Source organism: Mauremys mutica, chromosome 3 (assembly GCF_020497125.1).
Source record: "Mauremys mutica isolate MM-2020 ecotype Southern chromosome 3, ASM2049712v1, whole genome shotgun sequence".
Classification (NCBI taxonomy): domain Eukaryota; kingdom Metazoa; phylum Chordata; order Testudines; family Geoemydidae; genus Mauremys; species Mauremys mutica.
Genome location: NC_059074.1, coordinates 128,305,375 through 128,326,203, shown reverse-complemented (window position 1 = coordinate 128,326,203; position 20,829 = coordinate 128,305,375). Strand labels below are relative to the sequence as shown.

Here is a 20,829-nt window from a genome sequence, read left to right as displayed (position 1 = left end):
GCTGTGTGTTGACTTGACTTAACTAAGTCGACTTAATTTTTCCAGTGTAGACATGTCCCTGAGTGTTCTAGTGAAAATTGTTTTTTGATTTAGCTGAGTTCGGAAACTTTGAAAATTGCATTTAGCAGTAAAATTTTAACCATAACGTGCTATGTCATTTCTTAAGGAAGCTTGTGACTTGCATTTGTGCATGGCTAGCTTAGGCTTTGTCAGCACCCAAAAGTTGTACTGATTTTAACTAAATTGTTTTAGAAACTGGTTAAATGCTGCAAGTTCCTTGTGTGGCCACTCCGAAATCAGTTTGAAAGTCTTTGTTGATTTAGATTAAGGTGATGAGGATCTGACATAAGTTAAATGATATAAAGCATTCTTAAACCCATTTAAATAGTGCTGTCCTCTTGTGTGGATAAAATTTATTTAATCAGTTTCTAAAATGATTTAGTTAAATTTGTCTACACACACGTTTTACCAGGCTTAAACTGTGTAGTGAACAAATGCATCTCATAAGCAGTATGTTGAACAGAACCCTGTCTAGTCACTGCCTTTTTTAATGTCTGTATTTCTCTAGATTCATCACTTGATGTAGATTTATAGTTTATCAGTTTGCAATGTTTTACTTTTTACATCAGATATAATTTTTTCTTATAATTTTATTTTTCATAATTATCTAAATAAATATTTGTTTTAATGTACGTTTTTTCCAAAGGTTTGGGACTATTGTACTGGATTGCTAATATACCAATCAGCAGTGTTAACAGGTATGGTTTTCTTTCTTTGTATGCCTGCCTTTGAAAGGAAAGCATCTTTCACACTAAGAAAAAAATGTGTCCACCTTTGTGGGTTGATATACTCAAAATAGCAGTTAGCCAGTAAGTACTAGGGCCTTAATTTGCAAATTTGAAGTCGGTGGGAACTACAGCATTCCTGAAAATATGGATTTAGTGACAAGTTAGAAATTTTTGGCCTACTTGCATAAAATATAACTTGCCTAACTAAAGGTATTGCATATGCACATTTTATCTGTGTTGGTATTAGTGACATGCTTGAATCAGTGCCGTCTCATTTAGTACATATAGGTATTTTATGTTATAGTAGTCCCCATTATATCTGAGCACCTTGTTCTTGTCATTCCTCAGATGCTATGTATGGCACAAAGGAATCTTCCCATTTTGTGTCCATACTGTAATAGCTTTTACATAAGTGCTGTGTTAATATTTTCTTAGGAAAATCACAATACATAGCATTTCCATGTTATTTATGCTCATTTTTATTCTAATTAGGATACACACATGATGAAAAGAGCTATTTTTTGTTTTCTTTTACCATAATTTGAGAAGGCACATTAGCATGTGCTTATGGCCCATTGACTGAATTGGCACCATATTTTTAAATATAAAATCTGATTTATGTGTATTATAAAAATAACTCCATTTTTTTAACAGCATTTCCTTTGCTAAGTCTGTTCATTGATGAAGAAAATAAACAGATTATTACAGGATGTGCTGATGGGCAGGTGAGAATCAAGCAAATTCTGTAAATATTTTTTGTCAAAATATCAAAACATTTAGGAACATCTGGTGTATCAGGAAGTGTCACAATTTCTGTATTTGGAATTGTTACAAAGACAACTTTAATTAGCATAATTCACTGCTCTAAACCTTAATTTTGATTACCGATAGCATAGAACTGAACTTTAAAACTAAATGGAAAAACGTTTCTAAATATGTTGGTAAAGCTGTTTAAAATCACATATTGGTAATAGAATATACTGTGTATGCAGACTGAGAAGTTGCAAGTTTCTTTAAAATGAGGTGTGAAAATCAATTAATTTTTTTATTTATTGGCCAATCAGCATAACTTTCAGTCTAAGCTAGAAGTATATGGGCTGGGAATCCTTGCAAATTGAGATCTGTGGTAATCTGTAGTTTAGTCAATCTTTAAGATTGTTTGTTTTTAAAAAACATATTGCTATAGCCATAAAATGCTTTATTCACCCACTGCACCAGTTCAGAGGAGTGTGGAGAAAATGAAAAGCTAGACTGTTGTAGTGTCTAGAAAGAGTAAGCAATAAAGGACATATATGAGCCAATGAGATATCACATGCAAGTTTCCAAAGGTTTCTGTAACATTTTATAATCATTTCAAAAAGATGATGGGGGAGATTTTCAAAGGTACAAACAGCAGTTAGACACCTAACTTCTATTGAAAGTCAATGGGGATTAGGTGTCTAACTGCCTTCTGGCTTTGAAAATCTTTAATCACATGTTAAAACATGAATACATGTGATTGACTCTTTGTGTTATAAATTCTGCACTTGTGATATTAAAATTTCCTAAAATCTGCTGATTAAGCAATGAGATGCTCCATTGTGAGGGGTAAATGGTATTAATTTGTTATTTAGGCTGATAAACTTGAGACAAAACACTAAATATTAACTCCACACTGTGCATGAGTGTTATCTGTATAAAAAAGCTGATGCTGTGACTGATTCTGTCCTCCTCCTTCAGCTTTGGATCTTCAGTTTGCTCAGTGGACACCAGTACCGTTGTGTGGTACATATAAACTTAAAGAAAGAGCGAGATAAATTCTACAGCAAAACTGGAAAATCTAGACAACAATTAGGTATTGTGATGTTTCTAGAACGCTTTTCTATGTTATGCTTTAATTCATATTGTATGCTACTGAATGTATTCTCTTTATAACCACCATTAGTTGAATTCTGCCCTCAGATTTTCATGTACAACTCTCACTGAATTCAATAGGAGTTAAGCCCGTGTATCTAGGAGGACAAAGCTTGCCCTTTGTTTGTGTATATCAAATGCTGTACTTTGTGGATTAGATACTGTTCTCTTTGAAGTCAGTGAGAGGTTTCCCAGAGGCTTCAAAGGAGAGCAGAACTGGGTCCTGTTGAGTTATTCATTGCATGTATAACTGGAATAAACATTTGTTAATTCCTCTGAAAGTTCTAAGCATCTTTATTTTTGCTATTTGCTTTTCCTCCCACATCAGTCTCTCTGCGGCATAGTGACTGTTTCCATCTGATAATGACAGGACTAGGTTTCTGAGACCAATCACTCTAAAATAGCAAAATAGAGCGGCGTTGTTCCAGAGAGGGATGAGGTGTTTCTAGTGTGCTGGCTCTGGTATTCCCATCTGCTAGAGCAAAGTCCTCTAAATGCGATCCCTCTTCATGCCAGTACGTTGTGCCACCACTGTGCTAACTTTTTTACTTCTTTATTCCATTTCAGTCACTTTTGATCCATTTCACTAGTCTGATAATAGTCTGTCTATCTTCTTTAGATCAAATACAGAAGTTTTCTAAGCTGTACAGCACAAATGACATGAGACCAGAAGAAACAGTGGAAACAACATTGCCAGTCCTCAGAATTGAACACTGTGACCAATCAATAAATTTAGGCAAAGAAGAAAAGTTGTAAGTGCAATAAATTATCATTGACTATTTGGCTGAAAACCATGCCCAGCAATTTGATTTTGGCTCTCAAATTAATTTGACTGCAAGCTATTCTAATTTCATGATACAATAGTAACATTAATTGGTTCGTTCAGTGAGATGCAAGCTCTAGTAATTTATTCTTACTTAAGCAGAATATACAAAATTTACAAAATACAAAATTAGCTTCTACTCTGAAAAGTAATTTTTTTTTAAAGAGGTATTGTGAGATTCCATTTTTATGATCTCTCTGTTTCCAAATCAACAGTGCTCTGTTAGATGTAAAAAGTTCTTTTCTTTTTAATGTGCAATCTGCACTGCAAACTCATCTTGGAATCTAAAAGTCATGCTTGGTTCTTTCCTTCTCACGCATTGCTGACAGTGAGAAAAGTTCTCCAGGCCAAACGGTGCCCATGGCAACACTTGTATAATCTCATTGCTGTCAATGGGGCTGTAAAGGTGTAACTCACTGGCCTTGCAGTTGGACTCTATAAACTATTTTGTTGATGTACAAAAAGGAATAGAATCCAGCTGCCTCTCTGATAGTTCTATTTTCTCTGCCGGGTTACCAGGAGTGAAAGTAAGCTTTTGCTAAATTTCATCTCTAAGGTTTGCAGCAAAGACTCTGAATACAGAGAGGGTGCACATCTGTGGAGTAAGAGGGTGCCTCCTGGACACAGTATGTAGAATTCAACCACACTTAAAGGGCCTGAGGCAAATTGGAAAAAGCAAGACAATAAGTAATAGTCAAGATTGATACTCAGGTTCTCCCTGTTTATGCCAAAAATGTTCAGGGGTCAGATCTGTTGTAATCTTATGTTTCACCTATGCAGCAGTACATAGGAAAGGTCAAATTAAAGATGAAGAGGCAGCCTAACTTAATTTCTTCTGTCAGTTACAGTCATATTCTTAATGTTTGTAAGTGTAGCTTTTTATTTCATTACCTTTCTTTTTTTTAAATAACTTTTCCATCGACATCCCACTGAAATTGATTGAAAGTGATTTAATTACTGCTGTGGTTGTACATTGATGTAATTTAGGTTGACTTAATTTTGTAGTGTAGACTTGCCCGGAGGGTATTCAGTTCTAACTAAGCTTGAGGTTTTTTTATAAAAGAAGTCATATGCCTATAAAAGTCTAAATATATTAGGACAACACTATAAGCTTTATCAACCAAACTCATGATAGTATCCCAAAACGATATCAGGCGTGAAAATCCTATTTTCCATAAAACCGTGTTGACTGGCATTAATTATGCTACCATCCTTTAATTCAACTGTTAGTGTCCCATAGTGGACTTTCCATGATTTTTGCCTTGGATTGATGTCAGACTAATTTGCCTATGATTCCCTGGGTCGTCCCATTTTAAATATTACTATAACATTAGCTTTTTTCCAGTCCTCTTGAACTTATCCAATGTTCAACGATATGTTAAAATTGGCATTAATGATTCAGAGAGCTCTTTGGCTAATTCTTTTAACATTCTTGGGTATAAATTGTCCAGTCCTGCTGATTTAAAAATGCCATGGGAAAAGCATATCTCTAGCCACAGGGCTTTGCCCTTGCCAAACTTCAAAGATCTGCAGTGAACAATGGAGGTATTACAGCTTCAAAACAAACAAACAAAAAACCCTCACAAGATTATTATTATTATTTTATTATTATTATTATTTATTTTATTTTTAATGTTAGGCAATCTAAATATAGGGAGTTCTACCAGATTTCCCTATAAGAGCTAATATTACACAGTGGAGGTTTGTTTAGTTGTTGTATTACTTTCACTATACTGGTATAGTTGAAATGGTATAACTTCCCTAGTGTGGATGCAGTGGGTAGGTCTATACTTGCAGCACATGCAAAATATAGACATTGCATGCCCAGCTAGAATGTATATAAACAGCAGTGTAGATGGTGAGGTATGGCTTAGGTGAGTAGAGTGCCCTACACATCTGAACCTGAGGGTTTGTATCCTACATAGCTCTCTACATGCCCAAGCAGTGCCTCCCAGGTCTAGCAGTGGAGTGTTACGTGCCTCCCCCATGCTGGAGCCTTTTCCCACTACTGGAGTCTTTCACGGTGGTGGGGAAAGGCTCCGGCAGCTCCTCGCTGCTAGAGCATTTCCTTATTGCCTCCCCCGTTGGAGCCTTTCACTGCCACAGAGAGCTACACACTACAGTGAGTGAGGATACAGCCTGCATTTCACTGCGGTGTGTACATACACCACCACAAGTGTAGACAAGGTCACAGTTTTACCAGTATAAAAGCATATGTACCAGTATCGCATATTCTTGTGTGGGAAGGGGAATAAAGTATAGCAATATAAGACACCTTTATACTGTTATAACTGTGTCAATTAAATGGGTTGTACCATTATAACTGTTTCAGTTAAAAGAAAAAAATAATAAAATTACACTCCTAATGAAATAGCTAGACTGGTACAAAGATTGTTTGTGGACCAGGCCTAGGAGACCCCTGCCTCGTCTTTTATTGGTTGATATTCAGGTGACATTGTTCTGGGCATGTATATTGTTTTGAACATGTAAAATGTCTAACTCCCCTATGTAATATGAAAATTGCTGATTAAAGTAATCTATCATATTGAATATCAGGGTATTAAAAAACTTCTTATAAAGATTGAGGGCCTAATTCTCCTCTCAAAATCTTTGTAAATCAAGAGTCTGTCAACTGAAGTAATGGAGTTTCACCAGCATGAAACTGGTATGAGATCAAAATCAAGTCCCGTATGTACAGTGTTCACTTTTTATAACTGAATAACATAGCTGCTAATTTAAAATCATTTTTTAAAGTAGAAGTCCACACATGCTAAGGACTGAGCAGTAAAAGCATATTTTCTAGCTAGAACATGACAGAAGCATCAAAAAACACAAATAAAATGATATTTTCCAGCTCTAATACTTAAGACAGGGTCTGACTGTTTTAAAAAAAGAGAAACTGTACATCTGTGGTGACAATTTGCATACCAAACTTTAGTCTCATGCTTTTCCATTTCCTCACTTCAACTCTTGAGCCCTTATTTCATAAGCAGTACTTAAAACATTTATTGATTTTTATATGGAATAAAATTTTTAAAAAATGTTGATCTGGGTGTTTGTTTATTTTGACGTCAGAACATTGTTAGTCTTTGTCATAAACAAGTTTTTATATTTTTCCTAAGCACATTTCTCATTCTTTGGGATTATTGCCTCGTAGTTCAATTATAGCTCTTTCCATAAGAGTAGTGGCTGAAATTGCAAAAGATCAGTCTGGTCCCTTGCCATCTGTGTTCGAGTAGTGGATTTCATTTTATAAAATTTCCAGTGATACTGCCTTAACACACATGTGGACGTTCTAGTTTTGTTCCAGCTTTGTTAGGCTGGCATTTTCCTTAATTCATGCGAGTTCTCCTCTTCTTCTCATATCCTGATTATGTCCAAAGATATCTTTAGTTAAATTATCTTTGCTGCGTTCACGTTATAGGTGGGTAAAATTAAGGGTATATACAAATATGCATTGTGTTTGCATATATTCTTTTTATATAGAGATTTTTACATTGTTCCTCGCAATTATTGCAAAATGCAATAATTTGGAAAAAAAATTACTGTTATATTTGTTTAGCACTGCCAAGTGGTAAAATTGTATTCTTTATTTTAAATTCCATTTTAAACCCAGTTTGGTGCTCTTACCGCCCCTCTACCACACACTCTGGTAGTGGCACAAGAAGGGGAATAAACAGAGAGCAAATGCTGATAATTTTTTTTTTAAATAGATAATAACAGGCCAGATTCAGTCATCCTTATTCGTGTTGAGTAGTATTTTACTGAACAAGTAGTCTCAGTAATTGGTGTTAGAACACCGTTCAGTCTTTCAGGTTCTTTCATGGTTGCCTTCTGTTTTTTCCTATAATTTTGAACTGGCTCTTGGAACATCATTTTTTTTCCCCTGACTTTATTACTACATTTTCACTGATTACATCTTAGACTTTTAATTATTGAAGTATTGGAAAACTGTACAATCTTTTCTCAGCCTTCCTTTTAGGGTCTGATAGAAAACCCATTGATGTCAGTGGAAAGATTCCCTAAGCTGGTTGGCTCTGGATCAGATTCTTAATGGGTGGTGCTGAAGGAACTTATGGTTTACTCCTGAAAAGCAAAAGGATAAGTGCAGATCTGACAAAGCACCCAGTCTGGAAGAAACACTGCTATTAAATCTTTAATTTCACGTGTAAAAATGTATGTTAGTGAGGAAGAGAGTGGTCCACAAAGATCCACCAAAAAGATGTGCATTTTGACTGCATTGCTTCGATATTATTGGAAGAATGAGAGAACCTGGAAAAGTTTGGGATTTTACTAAGAAGGTTTTGCAAAATATTTGAGAACTTTCTGCAGGAAAATATTTTCCCCATAGGGTATAGTTCTTGCCCCTATTTTATTTGGCTATTACAATGCAAATATGACAACTTTCTGTACTCCTTAATGGGTCTTGCATTTATTGTGGTTCACTAAAGTGTGTGCAGCAATATTAATACTTAAGAATTATTTGTAAATGTACGTTACATGTACATCAAAAATATCCTAAATATTAAGCAAAAGAATTCAGGAAATTTGGCAGAGCACCTTATAGTTGCTTGGTAAGAACAAATCATGACAGGATACTAGATACAGTATCTGATTTAGGGAGTAATGCCAGGACTATTGGTCACAGGATCAGTGGAGATCAGATAGGTTGTGTACTAGAAAACTGTGTGAAATAGAAACTGGTGGTTGCCTGCTGTTTTATTAACCTCTTATTAGTCTGACAGTAGCATTCACAAATGTCTATTAGGTAAACCTGTTTAGAAACTGAAATTCCTGTTGTGCGAGGAATTCCAAAATGTCTCTATATATTTTTAAGAATCAGAACAACAACAAAAAAAACCCAGACATTTTGAAACTTCCTGCAGAACGAAATCCCCTAATTTGATTTTAAATAAATTGAAATGACACTTTGTTTTGACATTATCTACATTTTATTTCAATACTGTCAAAATCATTTGGTTTTGACTGTCAATTAGACTTTAGTTATTTATATTATATTATAAACATATAAGTCAAAATGTTTGAGTATTTTGACATGTCATAATATAAATGCTTATGATTATATTATATATTTTTATATAAATTGCTAACTGGTAATTAGTGCTGTAATGGCTACTTGGTATTCAAATTAGTAATTGATATTCTAATTGTTTTTAATTGGTACTTGGTTTGTTCAACCGGTATTCTACCTGGTCACTTGTAATGAGTCTAACTGGTATTTTGTTTAGTAATTGATAATTTTCTGTTATAGTTGGTATAATATAGAAAAACAGGGAGCCCACCCAGAAGCCAGACAGCTAGAATTCTGGGGCAGCCTGCCTGCTAGGTGGGCAGCTGGGGTGCCGGGCAGCTGGGGAGCCAGGCAGCATGCCCACTAGGTAGGCAACTGGGGAGCAGGCTAGCTGGGGATCCTAATTTTCTGCCAACCTGCCTACTCAAGTGGGCAGGCCGGCTTGCCAGCCTATCTGGCTTCCACTGAAAATGTTGATGGAACTGGCATGTTTCCCTGGAACATTTCAGTTCCATCAAATCAACATTTTCCAGTGGAAAATTTCTGACCGCTTCTACTCTTAGGATGTCACTCCACCAGATGAGAAACAGGCCAGTCATAGTAATCGGAGTAGGAGGAAGTCTTAAAAATGAAAATACATTAGTAGAAATCTTAGAAATACAAAAATATTACCACATTGTAACTGTTATATTTCAGGAATTGTAGTAAATGTTGATTCACCACCATAAAAGAAACACATACTTTTTCCCATTCAACTTTTCTGTTCGCTTGTACTGTATTATGATTAGTTTGGCTTCTCTCTTTCAGAACCTAAACATTTTGAGCTATTACAGAAAATCATAAATATTTCTGTTCTTCTCAAAGCCTGTCAACTTTTCTAATTTACTTGTATTTTCAAAAAAATCTCCATTTAACATTGTAATGCCCAGTTTCGTTTTTTTGGGATGCAATTTTTCTTTGTTTCTGTGGTGGTGGAATGGGGAATAGAATGCTTGAACAAAGCAGTTTGTGTGTATCTTAAGTGAGAAAAAGGAAAACCTACAGATAACTCTTTTTCTTCTGTTTACAATTAGTTTTCCTGCTGTAAATGCCAGATGTTTGTGGATAGGAAGCTCTACTGGTTTGTTCATAATTAACTTGGCAAACTTTGAATTAGAAGCTGTTTTACATTATAAAGGTACGATCACAAAATATTTACAATTTGATATGATTCATAAGTATTTATTTTTTTCCCTCTGATCTGATGTGAATGATATAAGTATTGGTATATAAAAATGGTTGCCAGGGCTCCTTATCAATATGTGGTGTTAATTCACATGCTGTCTCTTTTCCTAGTTGTGCTGATCAGTTGCACTAGCACACTGTTATGTAATGATTAGTAATGAATTTGCATCTAATTTTATAATTTATTTATGATTATTAGACATAAGGGCTTTGTTCATGTTGCACTTCTACTGATGTAAACTGGGAGTATCTTTACTGAAGACAATGGAGTTACACTGGTGTAAAATTAGTACAGAAGTGATTTGCACCCAATATTTTCTGATTTAATTTCCTGTTATAAAAGGGACAATACAATTTTACAATTTTTCTGATAAAGATTACAGCGGCCTCACCATTCAATTTGCTGGATCATGCGCATTAATGAGGAAGGCAGTTAATGGGAAGGTAAGCACACAATTACTATATTTGTTTAACAAGTTATTAAGTATTCAGTAACTTTCAGGTGAACAGTGCAAATACTGTTCAATTAGTTTTAAACTTCTCTGCTTTTATTTTCTAAAGTTTTGTTATCAAATGTTGAAAGCATGCTGAATAAATTTTTGTTTTCCTTGCTGTGAATTGTATAGTACTCTTTACTGAAGGTGGTTGATGATTCTACTGTATAGTCAATGAGTAACTTTAAAATCCCCACCACATATATACTATTATTAGTAACAAAAACCTAAATAGATTTTTCTAGTTTTTGGTATGAACCTCAGACAGTTATGAGGTTCATACCAAATGAGGCAGGTGCAGGTGCTCTGGTGGGGAAGAAGATATAAGAAGTCTTTCTCTCTCTTTCCTAAGCAGGGCCGGCCCACAACATTTTGGCACCTGAGGTGGGGAGCTCAAATGATGCCCCCATACCCCCTCGCTTGAGCCAAAACTTTGAAAGGTCTCAATTCTGCCTATTCTACTCCTCTCATGGTACTGCTCTGCTACCTACCCCAGTAAAGGAGAACTAACAACTTAAAATTTTTGAACAAGGCATTTTAAGTAACACTTAACTTTCAAATGCCTGAACAGCAAATGTAACTTTTTTTGTCTGCATAGTAAACACTGGCATTTTTATCTGTTTGAATAATCAAAGTGGTGCTTTCTGTGCCTTCTTGGTTGCAAAGATTTGAACTGCTTCCTGAAGGTCCACAGTCTGGGCCAGCTCATGCTCTATTGAGATGGTTGCAAGGCCGACCAGCCTCTCCTGTGTCATTGTGGAGTGTAGATGTGTTTTTATTAGCTTCAGCTTGGAGAAGCTGTGTTCTCCACTGGCAACTGTTACAGGAAGTGTTAGAAGTATGCGCAGAGCAACAAAAGCATTTGGAAAGAGGGTGGTCATCTTATTTGTGCACATATATTCCAGAACAGCCTCTGGAGTTGATCCTGCTGAAATGTATCTTGAAAGGGCTTGCAGTTCATCACCTAAATCACTCGCATCAATATTGCGCATGTCATCATGTGCCAACACTGTCTCTAGTGCCCTGCATTGCTGGTGTAGGTCTTCTTCAGGTATAGTGAGGAGTTTTGGAATATCATACAACATCCCAAATATACTGCTGTGTTCCTTGAGCTGCATGAAACATTCTTCAACTGACTGTATTGCACAATCTAGCACCTGGTTAAAGAATTCAACTTTGAATTGTTGTTTGGGGTCTCTTATGGGATTATCCTGTGCCTCATAATCAAAATGTCGTCTTTGGTGACTCTCTTGTATTCTTGCATGGGTGGGAAAATAGCTTCAGTGTGAAGTTCCTCTGCCAACTTCTGTGCACTCTGCAGAACGTTTTGAAATCCCTCATCTGACCGGTAAGACTGTAGGTATGACTTTGCTTTGTCCAGTTGTTCCATTGCTCCAGATATATCAAGGTCAACACCTTGGAATCTCTTGCTTACAACATTTATTTCAAACAGTATGTCATGCCACAACACTAAGCCACACAGAAATTTGAAGTTATGTATGTTTCTGGTGATTCCATTTCCCTCTGCCACTGTTCTCCCACGAACAGTTCCTGTCATAGCATTATCTTCTATAATGGCAATTATGGCATCATCTATCTTCCCAATTTGGTGTTTGATATGCTTTATCACCTCCACTCGACTTTCCCATCATGTGGCACTCAGTGGTTTCAGTGTCAGAGAGGATGTTCCCGGATGTTGCTTCAAAATTTGCCTTTGATGAGTTGTTGCAGAGAAAAATACATAGATGCTTTGAATTACATTAAAAAATTCAGCAGCTTCACTAGAACCAGATGCTGCATCACTGACCACCAAGTTCAATGAATGAGAACTGCATGGGACAAAAAAAGCTCAAGGGTTTAACTCTGGGATCCGTGTCTGCACTCCTCTGTTCTTTCCTCTCACGTTGGCACTATTATCGTATCCCTGACCTCTCACATCAGCTATCGCAATTCCCATATCTTCCAGCTTTTTAAGAAGCACATTTGTCATACCAACTCCTGTAGTATCATCAATGTCAATAAATTCTAGAAAATACTCTCTGACAATCACCATTGCAGGGACATTTTCACTAGGTTCTGTTGTTGTTACAAAATGCACCATTAAAGTCATTTATTTCATCTGGCTGATGTCAGGTGTGCAGTCCAGAATAACAGAGTAATATCTTGCTGACTTCAGATCTGCCACAATCTTCTGTTTGACTTTTGTTGCCCGTAACTGCATGATCTCATTTTGGATTGTTTTTCCAAAGTAGTGGTGTGTGTACATTTCTTGGGTGGTGACTCTTCTTAGATACTCCTGGAGTACAGCATCTCATTCAGCCATCAGCTCCACAATTTTAAGGAAGTTTCCATTGTTTGGCACATACAGCTGATCTGAAGTGCCACGCAGTACTAGGTTTTGGGTAGCAAGCATTCTCACAATGGCAATGAGCCTTTTCAGAACATTTTGCCAGTAAAGAGACTCTGATGCAATCTTCTTTTGATGCTGATCATCTATGGTGGCCTTTAACCTTAGTCTCATATCAAGCTCTTTCCACCTATGGAATGCTCTCTGGTGATTTACTGTCTTCTCATGGCATGCCAGATTTCTAGCCAGATTTTTCCAGTCATTTGTTCCTGGAGAACCCAATGTGGCTGGAACGTTAGACTGGAACAATTTGCAACAAAAACAGTATGCAGCATTCTGGGTTTTTGAGTACATAAGCCATGGCCTCTCCACTTTGTCACCATTGGGGATTTCACGCCAGTAATGTGTTGGATGGAAACTTCTATTTTCATTGTCTTTGGGGAACATGACGTTTTTCACTTGCTGTGGCCCATGCAGTACAAGGAAGTCCCTCAGGTTACTGTTCAAGCGGGTCCACAGTCCTGGATCATCTAGACTTAAGGAACTAAACTCAGCAGCAGCTGTTTCTTGCACCTCCACCACGCTCTTCTCTGATCTACACTTTTCTTCAGGAATGTGCATGGTTACATCCATTTGAGATGGAGATATGAATGTTGCAGTAGCTGCCAGGTCACCTGCATTCTGACTAACTGGAAGATCAGGCATCTCCTCACCATTCACATCCTCAATGGGACTGGAAGGCTCCCCGTGAACATCTGTGTCTATGTATCTCAGGAAAGCTCCTTCCTGCTTAGATAGAAAAGCTTCCTTTGCTTTCTTTCTTTTTCTGAATGCTGCCCCAGAAGGGTGTTTTCTTCTTTCACTCATGACTGCTGTTCTGTGCCAGCTACAGTGGCTCTCAACACTCAGTTGAAGGGGACAAATAAGCAGACTGGTAGCAAGGCCTGAGTGAGGGATGATATCATCAGTGTTTTAAGGGCCTCGCTAGCTTCTACTACTTCAGTTGACTGCCTGTTCTCCTCAAGTGGGTTCAGGGAAGCAGCAGGAAACAGGAAGCAAACTGAGAAGCTGGTGTTAATCAGGCCAGGCTCCTGGGGGTGCTAGAGAGGTACATAAGAGGCTCCTCCTCCTCCTCCTCTCTCTCCCTGCAGCTCCTGCTGCTTTCTGTTATTCCCTCTCACCTTTTCTCCTGCCTGCCTGTTGTGTCTCTTGTGCCCTCCTTCCTCCAGCACAGCACTCCACCATCTCTGTGCATCTAGAGCAGAAAGAATACATATGCACCAGCAGCAGACACAATTTTCTACACTCTGGGTCCTAGTGGCGCCGCCGTCCCCCCACCCCCCAGTCTGACACCTGAGGCGTCCGCCTCAGTTCGCCCCATGGTAAGGCCAGCCCTGTTCCCAAGCAAGCTGCAGGGCAGGATCCCTCCCAATCCTTTTGAGAGAGCTCTGAAAGTTATTTGATAGTGTGGCAGCTTGTGCACCACATCAAGAAAGCATGACCTGTTACTTAGGGCATGTGAGTTTTTCCTGCTGGTATGGCCTATTTGCTGCAGTGCTTGTTGCCCACAGGACTGTGAGCTGAGCCAAGGGCCTTATTCCTACTTAAAAACAAGAGCGTTTTTGTTTTAAAGATGACTTCTGCTCACTCATCCCTTCAGCCCAGGATCTTGATATAAATTGACTTCCTTGAAGACCTGAGGAATTTCCTCCTAGATACACTTCCTTTTCATGCTACTTTTGTGGTATCAGGATTGTAGAGGGAGTTAGAGTTCACACTTCACCCCAGGTATGCAGGCCAGTTTGTGAAGCAATTAAGTTCCTTAACCAGTTTGAACATATGTTTAGGAAGACAATGCTGCCCTCCTGAGTACTGTTTAACCCTTTGTTAGATGGATTAGATCCACCCGAATAAAATCAGTTACTGGTTTATGAGCAGTTTTCGGAATGGCATTGAATAATCCCCCACTTTCTGCTGTCAATAATGTTTATCTAGAGTTATAGCTTAATTTGAAGTGAGGGGAATGTTACATCATGGTCTTGTCACTGCAGGTTTTCTGCTTGCTTACTTCGATGTTTGAAAATACGATTGCTTTGCTGGAGATTAACCTTGCTGCTTTGATGAGATCTCAGCAGAGTGATTTTCTCTTATGTGGAAAGGAGAAGAGGCTTTCAGTTATTGCAAGGTATGGGATGGTTTCAAATATTTGATGGTTCTAGTAGTATCCCCATAGGTGCTCCACTTCAGATGTGTTTTATAGTCCATGAACCTTTGATCAGAGATTTTTTGTTGTAGAGCCCGTTTGGCCCATGCGTGCACCCTACACATCCTCTTGCTCGGCACTAAGACTACATAGGGCTGTGCAGTCAAACCACCCTGAGTTCCTTCTCTGCTGCTTTGTCCTGAGACAGATTGTTAGTGTGCTTTTCTGTTCAAAACTACAAACTAATTACCCTTCCTACTTACCTATACCTAATGAGCTAACTAGCTTGTTTTTTGAAGGGTTAGTCTCAATTCCTTCCCCCCTTCTCCTGAGGAGAAGGGGAGAAACCTTCTCAGATCACTGTTGCTCTGGAGTATGCCAGGCTCTCTAGGCTTCAAACGGTGCCTCTCTTGCCAGAAAGCTCTACCGGTCAGTGCATCCGCTACTTGGAGGAGTCTTATGTCCCTCAAAAGTGCTCTGTTTGCTCTGCTTTCCTAGCTCTGCCTGTAAAGAATTGAAAGATGAGACTCTGACTCTTAATGGTGGAACATTCTCTCCATTCAGTATCAGATCCAGGCCAAGACCTTCCTCCGGCCATCAGTTATAAGATTGGGGTACTCCATCCATTTTTTGCTCCCTTCCTGCTGTCCTCTCCCCCCATCCCCTGTTGCTCATCAGGGACCCCTCTCACGAGTCATTCCTAAATCAGGAAGTTGACTCCCTTCTGCATATAGGAGCGATAGAAAAGTTCCAGTTCAGCACAGAGGGGAGGGGGCTTCTAATCCAACTGTTTCCTGGTCCTGAAAAAAACGGGGGATGGAGACCGGTTTTAAATCTACGACTCCTAAATAACTTTTTGAAATCTCAAAAATTCAAGATGGTGACTCTCACAGTGATAATTCCATCATTGTAACTGGGGTATTGGTTGTCGACCCTTGATGTTCAGGACACCTATTTTCATATCACTATTCATCCATCTCACAAGCGATTCCTTTGCTTTTTGATGATCAAGATCACTATCAGTATTGAGTGCTCTCATTTGGTCTCTTTTCTGCCCCCAGGGTGTTCTGGAAGATGTTAGCAGGGGTTGCAGCTTACCTCGAACAACTGGGGATAACTATATGTCTGTGTCCTGAACATCAACATAGGTGTCCTGAACATCAAGGGTCTAGATGACTGGGTATTCAAGGGCCAATCTTCAGTGAGGTTCTTTCTGCAGTAAGGATGGCAAGGTCCCTGTTCTGTGAGCTAGGATTGCAGATCAACATCAAGAAATCTATTTTGACCCTGGTGCAATGGGTAGAGTTTATAGGGGCCTCCTTAGATGCAATATCAGTCAGGGCTTACCTGCCCACTGTCAGGTTCCTGATGTTAACAGCTTTAATCTCAAAGATTCAAATCAGCCCACAGACATCAATAAGAAATTTTCTTCAACTGCTCAGACACATGGCAGCATGTACCTTTGTGACACTTTGTGCCAGGCTACACCTTCAATGTTTCCAGGGCTGGCTCAGGACTGTTTATACTCCAAACACAGTCTGAGCAAGCTGGTGTTGGTCCCTTGTCAAGTTTGTGATTGTCTCGGTTGGTGAAAAGACCCAAACAAGGTCTGTGTGGGAGTTTCAGGACTACAAGTGAGAGTTGGACTCTCAGATACTCAATCAAATCTTTGACTTGAGGAGTTCCAGATATAGATCATTGCCAACAAGAAGTGCAAATGACTTTGTTTGGCGGGAAGGGTGCTTAGACCATCTCTCACTGGGAGATGCCTTTCTTGTTCTGTGGACAAGAGGCTGTCTCTGATACCTGTGCTTCTGAGGGTGGTAAACAAAATCAAGCATGACAATGCCAAGATCATATTAATAGTTCTGACATGGCCCAGACAGACCTAATTCACCTAACTGTTTGTCAGGCAACGGCTCCTTTGTCCATTCCTCCTCTTCTCTCTCATGAAGCAAGTCGGCTGTTTCACCCTAACCCGAGGATCCTTCATCTCAAAGATTGGCTTCTCAATGGTTCATGGGAATAGAGACTTCATGTTCTGAGGAGGTACAACAGGTATTATTGAACAGTAGAAAAGATTCCATGAGATATACTTAACTTCACAAGTTGAAGAGGTTCAGCATTTGGTGTGTTCAGAGACATTGTCCACCTGCTCACTCATCCTTCTCGATATTTTGGACTACCTTACAGAGTTTAAAAAGACAAAATTATGTACAAGTTCTATCAGGGTACACCTAGCAATTATAACAGCCTCTCATTCTTCAGTTGAAGGATTTCAGTTTTCGCTCATCCCACAACTGTGAGGGTTCTCAGAGGATTGCAGAACCTTTTCACTCAAGTTAAGGAACCCACTCTAATTTGGGATTTGAATCTGTACTTAAATGCCTTATGAATCTTCCCTTTTGATTCAGTGGCTACCTCTTCCCTTATTAATTCTTCTACAAAGATGGCCGCATCGCATCTGGCTGAAGGGTTGGAGAAATAGGGGCTCCAATGGCGGGCCCTCTGTTTATAGTATTTTTCAAGAACAAAGTTTCCTTATGTCCCCATCTTAAATTTTAATCAAGGTGTCATATGAGCTTCATATTAATCAACTCGTACATCTTCCCATCTTTTTCCCAAAACCTTATCAGTCCAGGGAAGATGCTTCATTACAAATGTTGGATGTTAGGAAGGCATTAGCCATTTTTCTGGGCGGAATCAAGTAATTTAGGAATTCTCTCAGTTTGTGTCCATTGCAGTTAGGTCTGAAGGTTCAGCAGTTTTCACCCAGAGTCTCTTGACTGGGAAACTTCTGATTGTGCTGTATCATGTTACAGATCATCTGACATTCAGCCTCCTTCTAGGGATTTGGTCCATCCCATGAGATCTCTCTCTAACTCTATGGCCTTGCTCAAATGTATTCCTATTCTGGACATTTTCAAGGCTCCAACTTGAACTTCAGTATATACCCAATATGTTCCTTTTCCAGACATTATGCTGTAGTCCAGTCTTCAAGATTGGATGCTGCCTTTGGGAATGCAGTCTTATCGGTCTTGGATGTGGCTCTGAAGCCCCATCCTCAACCTGAGACTACTGCTCAGTAGTCACCTGAAGTGAAGCCCCCTGAAGAAGGAGAGGTTACTCACCCTGTGCAGTAACTGGAGTTCTTTGAGATGTGTGTCCCCAGGGGTGTTCTGCTACGTGCCTCCTTCCCCTTTTGCTTCAGCGATTCCATTGAGGACTTTGCGGTTGAGAAGGAACCGAGGGCATTTTGACTGTAAAGCCCTTTATAGCTTCAGTCCAGGGCACAAGGATGTGTAGGGCAAATGTGTGGGCCGAACAGGTGGTACTACCAAATATCTCAGCTCAGAGGCGCATGGGGTGTAAGCACACCTGAAATGGAGTGCCTGTGGGGGAGACACATCTGGAAGAACTCCAGTTACTGCACAGGGTGAGTAACCTCTCATTTTTTCTCAGTGTACAGAACTATGGATTTGTATTCTAAATCTGAAACACACAGATTAAAAAACATTAGAGGTTCTATTGTTCCATGATCACATCTTATTAATTTACTCATTTGCCTATCACTGTAAAATGCTGTAGTTTAGCTAATATAGTGGGTGAAATCCTGAAGTCCTTGGCAGACCTTCTGCTGGCTTCAGTAGGGCCAGCATTTCACCCATACTGTCTTTGGACTCTGCTCATTTATTTGAATGCTAACTGAAATGAATTGGGTTTTTAAAAAAAATTCTTAGAGCAAGAGCAGGCAAACTTTCTGGCCTGAGAGCCGCATTGGGTTTCGTAAATTGTATGGAGGGCCGATTAGGGGAGGGGGTCCTGGCCCGGCCCCCACCTCCTATCTGCCCCCCTCCCTGGGACTCCTGCCCCATCCAACACCCCCTGTTACCTAATGGCCCCTCTGGGACCCCTGCCCCATCCAACACCCCCTGTTACCTAATGGCCCCTCTGGGACCCCTGCCCCATCCACACCCCCTGCTCTCATTCCTGATGCGCCCCCCCGGGACCCCTCCCCATCCAACCACCCCTTCTCCCTGTCCTCTGACTGCCCCTGGAACCTCTGCCCCTGACTGCCCCCTGCTGCCCCATCCAACCCCCACTCCTTCCTGACTGCCCCCTGGGATCCCTGCCCCCATTCAACCCCCTGTTCCCCCCCCCCAACCACCATCCACCCCCCTGCTCCCTGCCCCCTTACTGCGCTGCCTGGAGCACCGGTGGCTGGCGGCACTACAGCCGTGCCGTTCGGCTGAAGTTGGGCCACGCCGCCGCCACCACCACCACACAGCACAGAGCACTGGGTCAGGCTGGGCTCTGCAGCTGCGCTGCCCCAGTAGCACACGGCCTCAGGAGCTCACAGCCCCGCCACCCAGAGCATTGCGCTGGCAGTGGAGCGAGCAAGCTCAGGCTGCAGGGGAGGGTGACAGCAGGGGAGGAGCTGGGGGTGAGCCTCCTGGGCCAGGAGCTTGGGGGCCAGGCAGGGCAGCCCTGCAGGCCATAGTTTACCCACCCCTGTCTTAGAGTAATGTTTTGGGAGTCCTAATTTTAGGCCAGGTTTGGCTGTGCCTGTGTGGTCCTTGTAACACCATACATTTGGGGTAGACTTAGCGTTTTGCAAAGTGCAAATTTAAAGAATGCACAGTTGACTAAATGGTATTTCTCTGTCTCTATCTGATAGCCAAAAATATAACTTATAGTATCCTATTCTAATATGAAGATCGTATTGTGACAGGTCGGATCACAGAAAACCCCTTGGGAACTGACAACTGATGTGCTGGGATGAGCCAGACACGCTAGCCTGCTACAAACGCAAACCCAGGTCTGAACAACTTCCCCCAAAAGCTACAGGCTTAACTGAAAACAGCTTAAGAAGTGTTCCTGTCTCCAGCACTCAGATGCCCAGCTCCCAATGGTGTTCAAACCCCAAATAAATCTGTTTTACCCTGTATTAAGCTTATCCAGGATAAACTCATAAATTGTTCACCCTCTATAACACCATTAGAGAGAGATGCACAGCTGTTTGACCCCTCCCCCCCAGGTATTAATACATACTCTGGGTTAATTAATAAGTTAAAAAGTGATTTTATTAAATACAAAAAGTAGGATGAGTGGTTCCAAGTAGTAACAGACAGAACAAAGTGAATTACTAAGCAAAATAAAATAAAACACACAAGTCTACTCCTAATACAGTAAGAAGATGAATACAGATAAAATCTCACACTCAGAGATGTTCTAATAAGCCTCTTTTACAAACTAGCCTCCTTCTAGTCTGGGTCTAGCAATCACTCACACCCCGGTAGTTACTGTCCTTTGTTCCAGTTTCTTTCAGGTATCGTTTGGGGTGGAGAGGCTGTATCTTGAGCCAGCTGAAGGGAAAATGGCGGGGTCTCCCAAAGGCTTAAATAGACTTTTCTCTTGTGGGTGGAGACCCCGTCCTCTCTCCTATGCAGAATCCAGCTCCAAGATGGAGTTTTGGAGTCACATGGGCAAGTAACATGTCCATGCATGACTCAGTTCCTTACAAGTGGCAGCCATTACTTACATGCTACCTTGAACGTCACCAGGTAGACTTCTTATGTGGATTGGAATCTTCCAAGGTTCCCTTGTCTGTTAAGTGCTTCTTGATTGGGCACTTAACTTGCAAATTCCTTTCTTAAGAAGCTGACCAAATGCCTTACTAAGGCTACTTAAAATCAAACAAGCACATAGCCTATATTCATAACTTCAAGTACAAAAATGATACATGCATACAAATAGGATGAATATATTCAGTAGATCATAACCTTTGCAGAGATATGGTACATGGCATATGTAGCATAAAACATATTCCAGTTATGTCATATATACATTCATAAGCATATTTCCATAAAGCATTATGGGGTGCAATATCACATGTATCTAATCAATTTTGTTGATTTTTATCTTTAGTTGCTCTCTGTTGCCAAATTCTCCATTGTGTACTGAGTCTTTCAAGAAGGAAAGCTGCAAACCTACCAATAAAAAAAAACTTGGTAAGTGTAAACCA

The 20,829-nt window shown here is 39.9% G+C and overlaps 1 protein-coding gene across 15 annotated transcripts in view; it reads left to right on the top strand.

Annotated features, from left to right (window-relative positions):
* WDR27 (WD repeat domain 27) overlaps positions 1-20,829 on the top strand; it is a 227,850-nt gene that overhangs the window by 31,814 nt on the left and 175,207 nt on the right. For all 15 annotated transcript variants that reach the window (XM_045008729.1, XM_045008731.1, XM_045008728.1 and 12 more), the window contains exons 6-13: positions 707-758; positions 1,443-1,513; positions 2,508-2,622; positions 3,301-3,433; positions 9,610-9,713; positions 10,137-10,204; positions 14,653-14,786; positions 20,733-20,815. In XM_045008729.1, the coding sequence (XP_044864664.1) occupies positions 707-758; positions 1,443-1,513; positions 2,508-2,622; positions 3,301-3,433; positions 9,610-9,713; positions 10,137-10,204; positions 14,653-14,786; positions 20,733-20,815 (760 nt within the window). The remainder of the gene's footprint in view (positions 1-706; positions 759-1,442; positions 1,514-2,507; positions 2,623-3,300; positions 3,434-9,609; positions 9,714-10,136; positions 10,205-14,652; positions 14,787-20,732; positions 20,816-20,829) is intronic.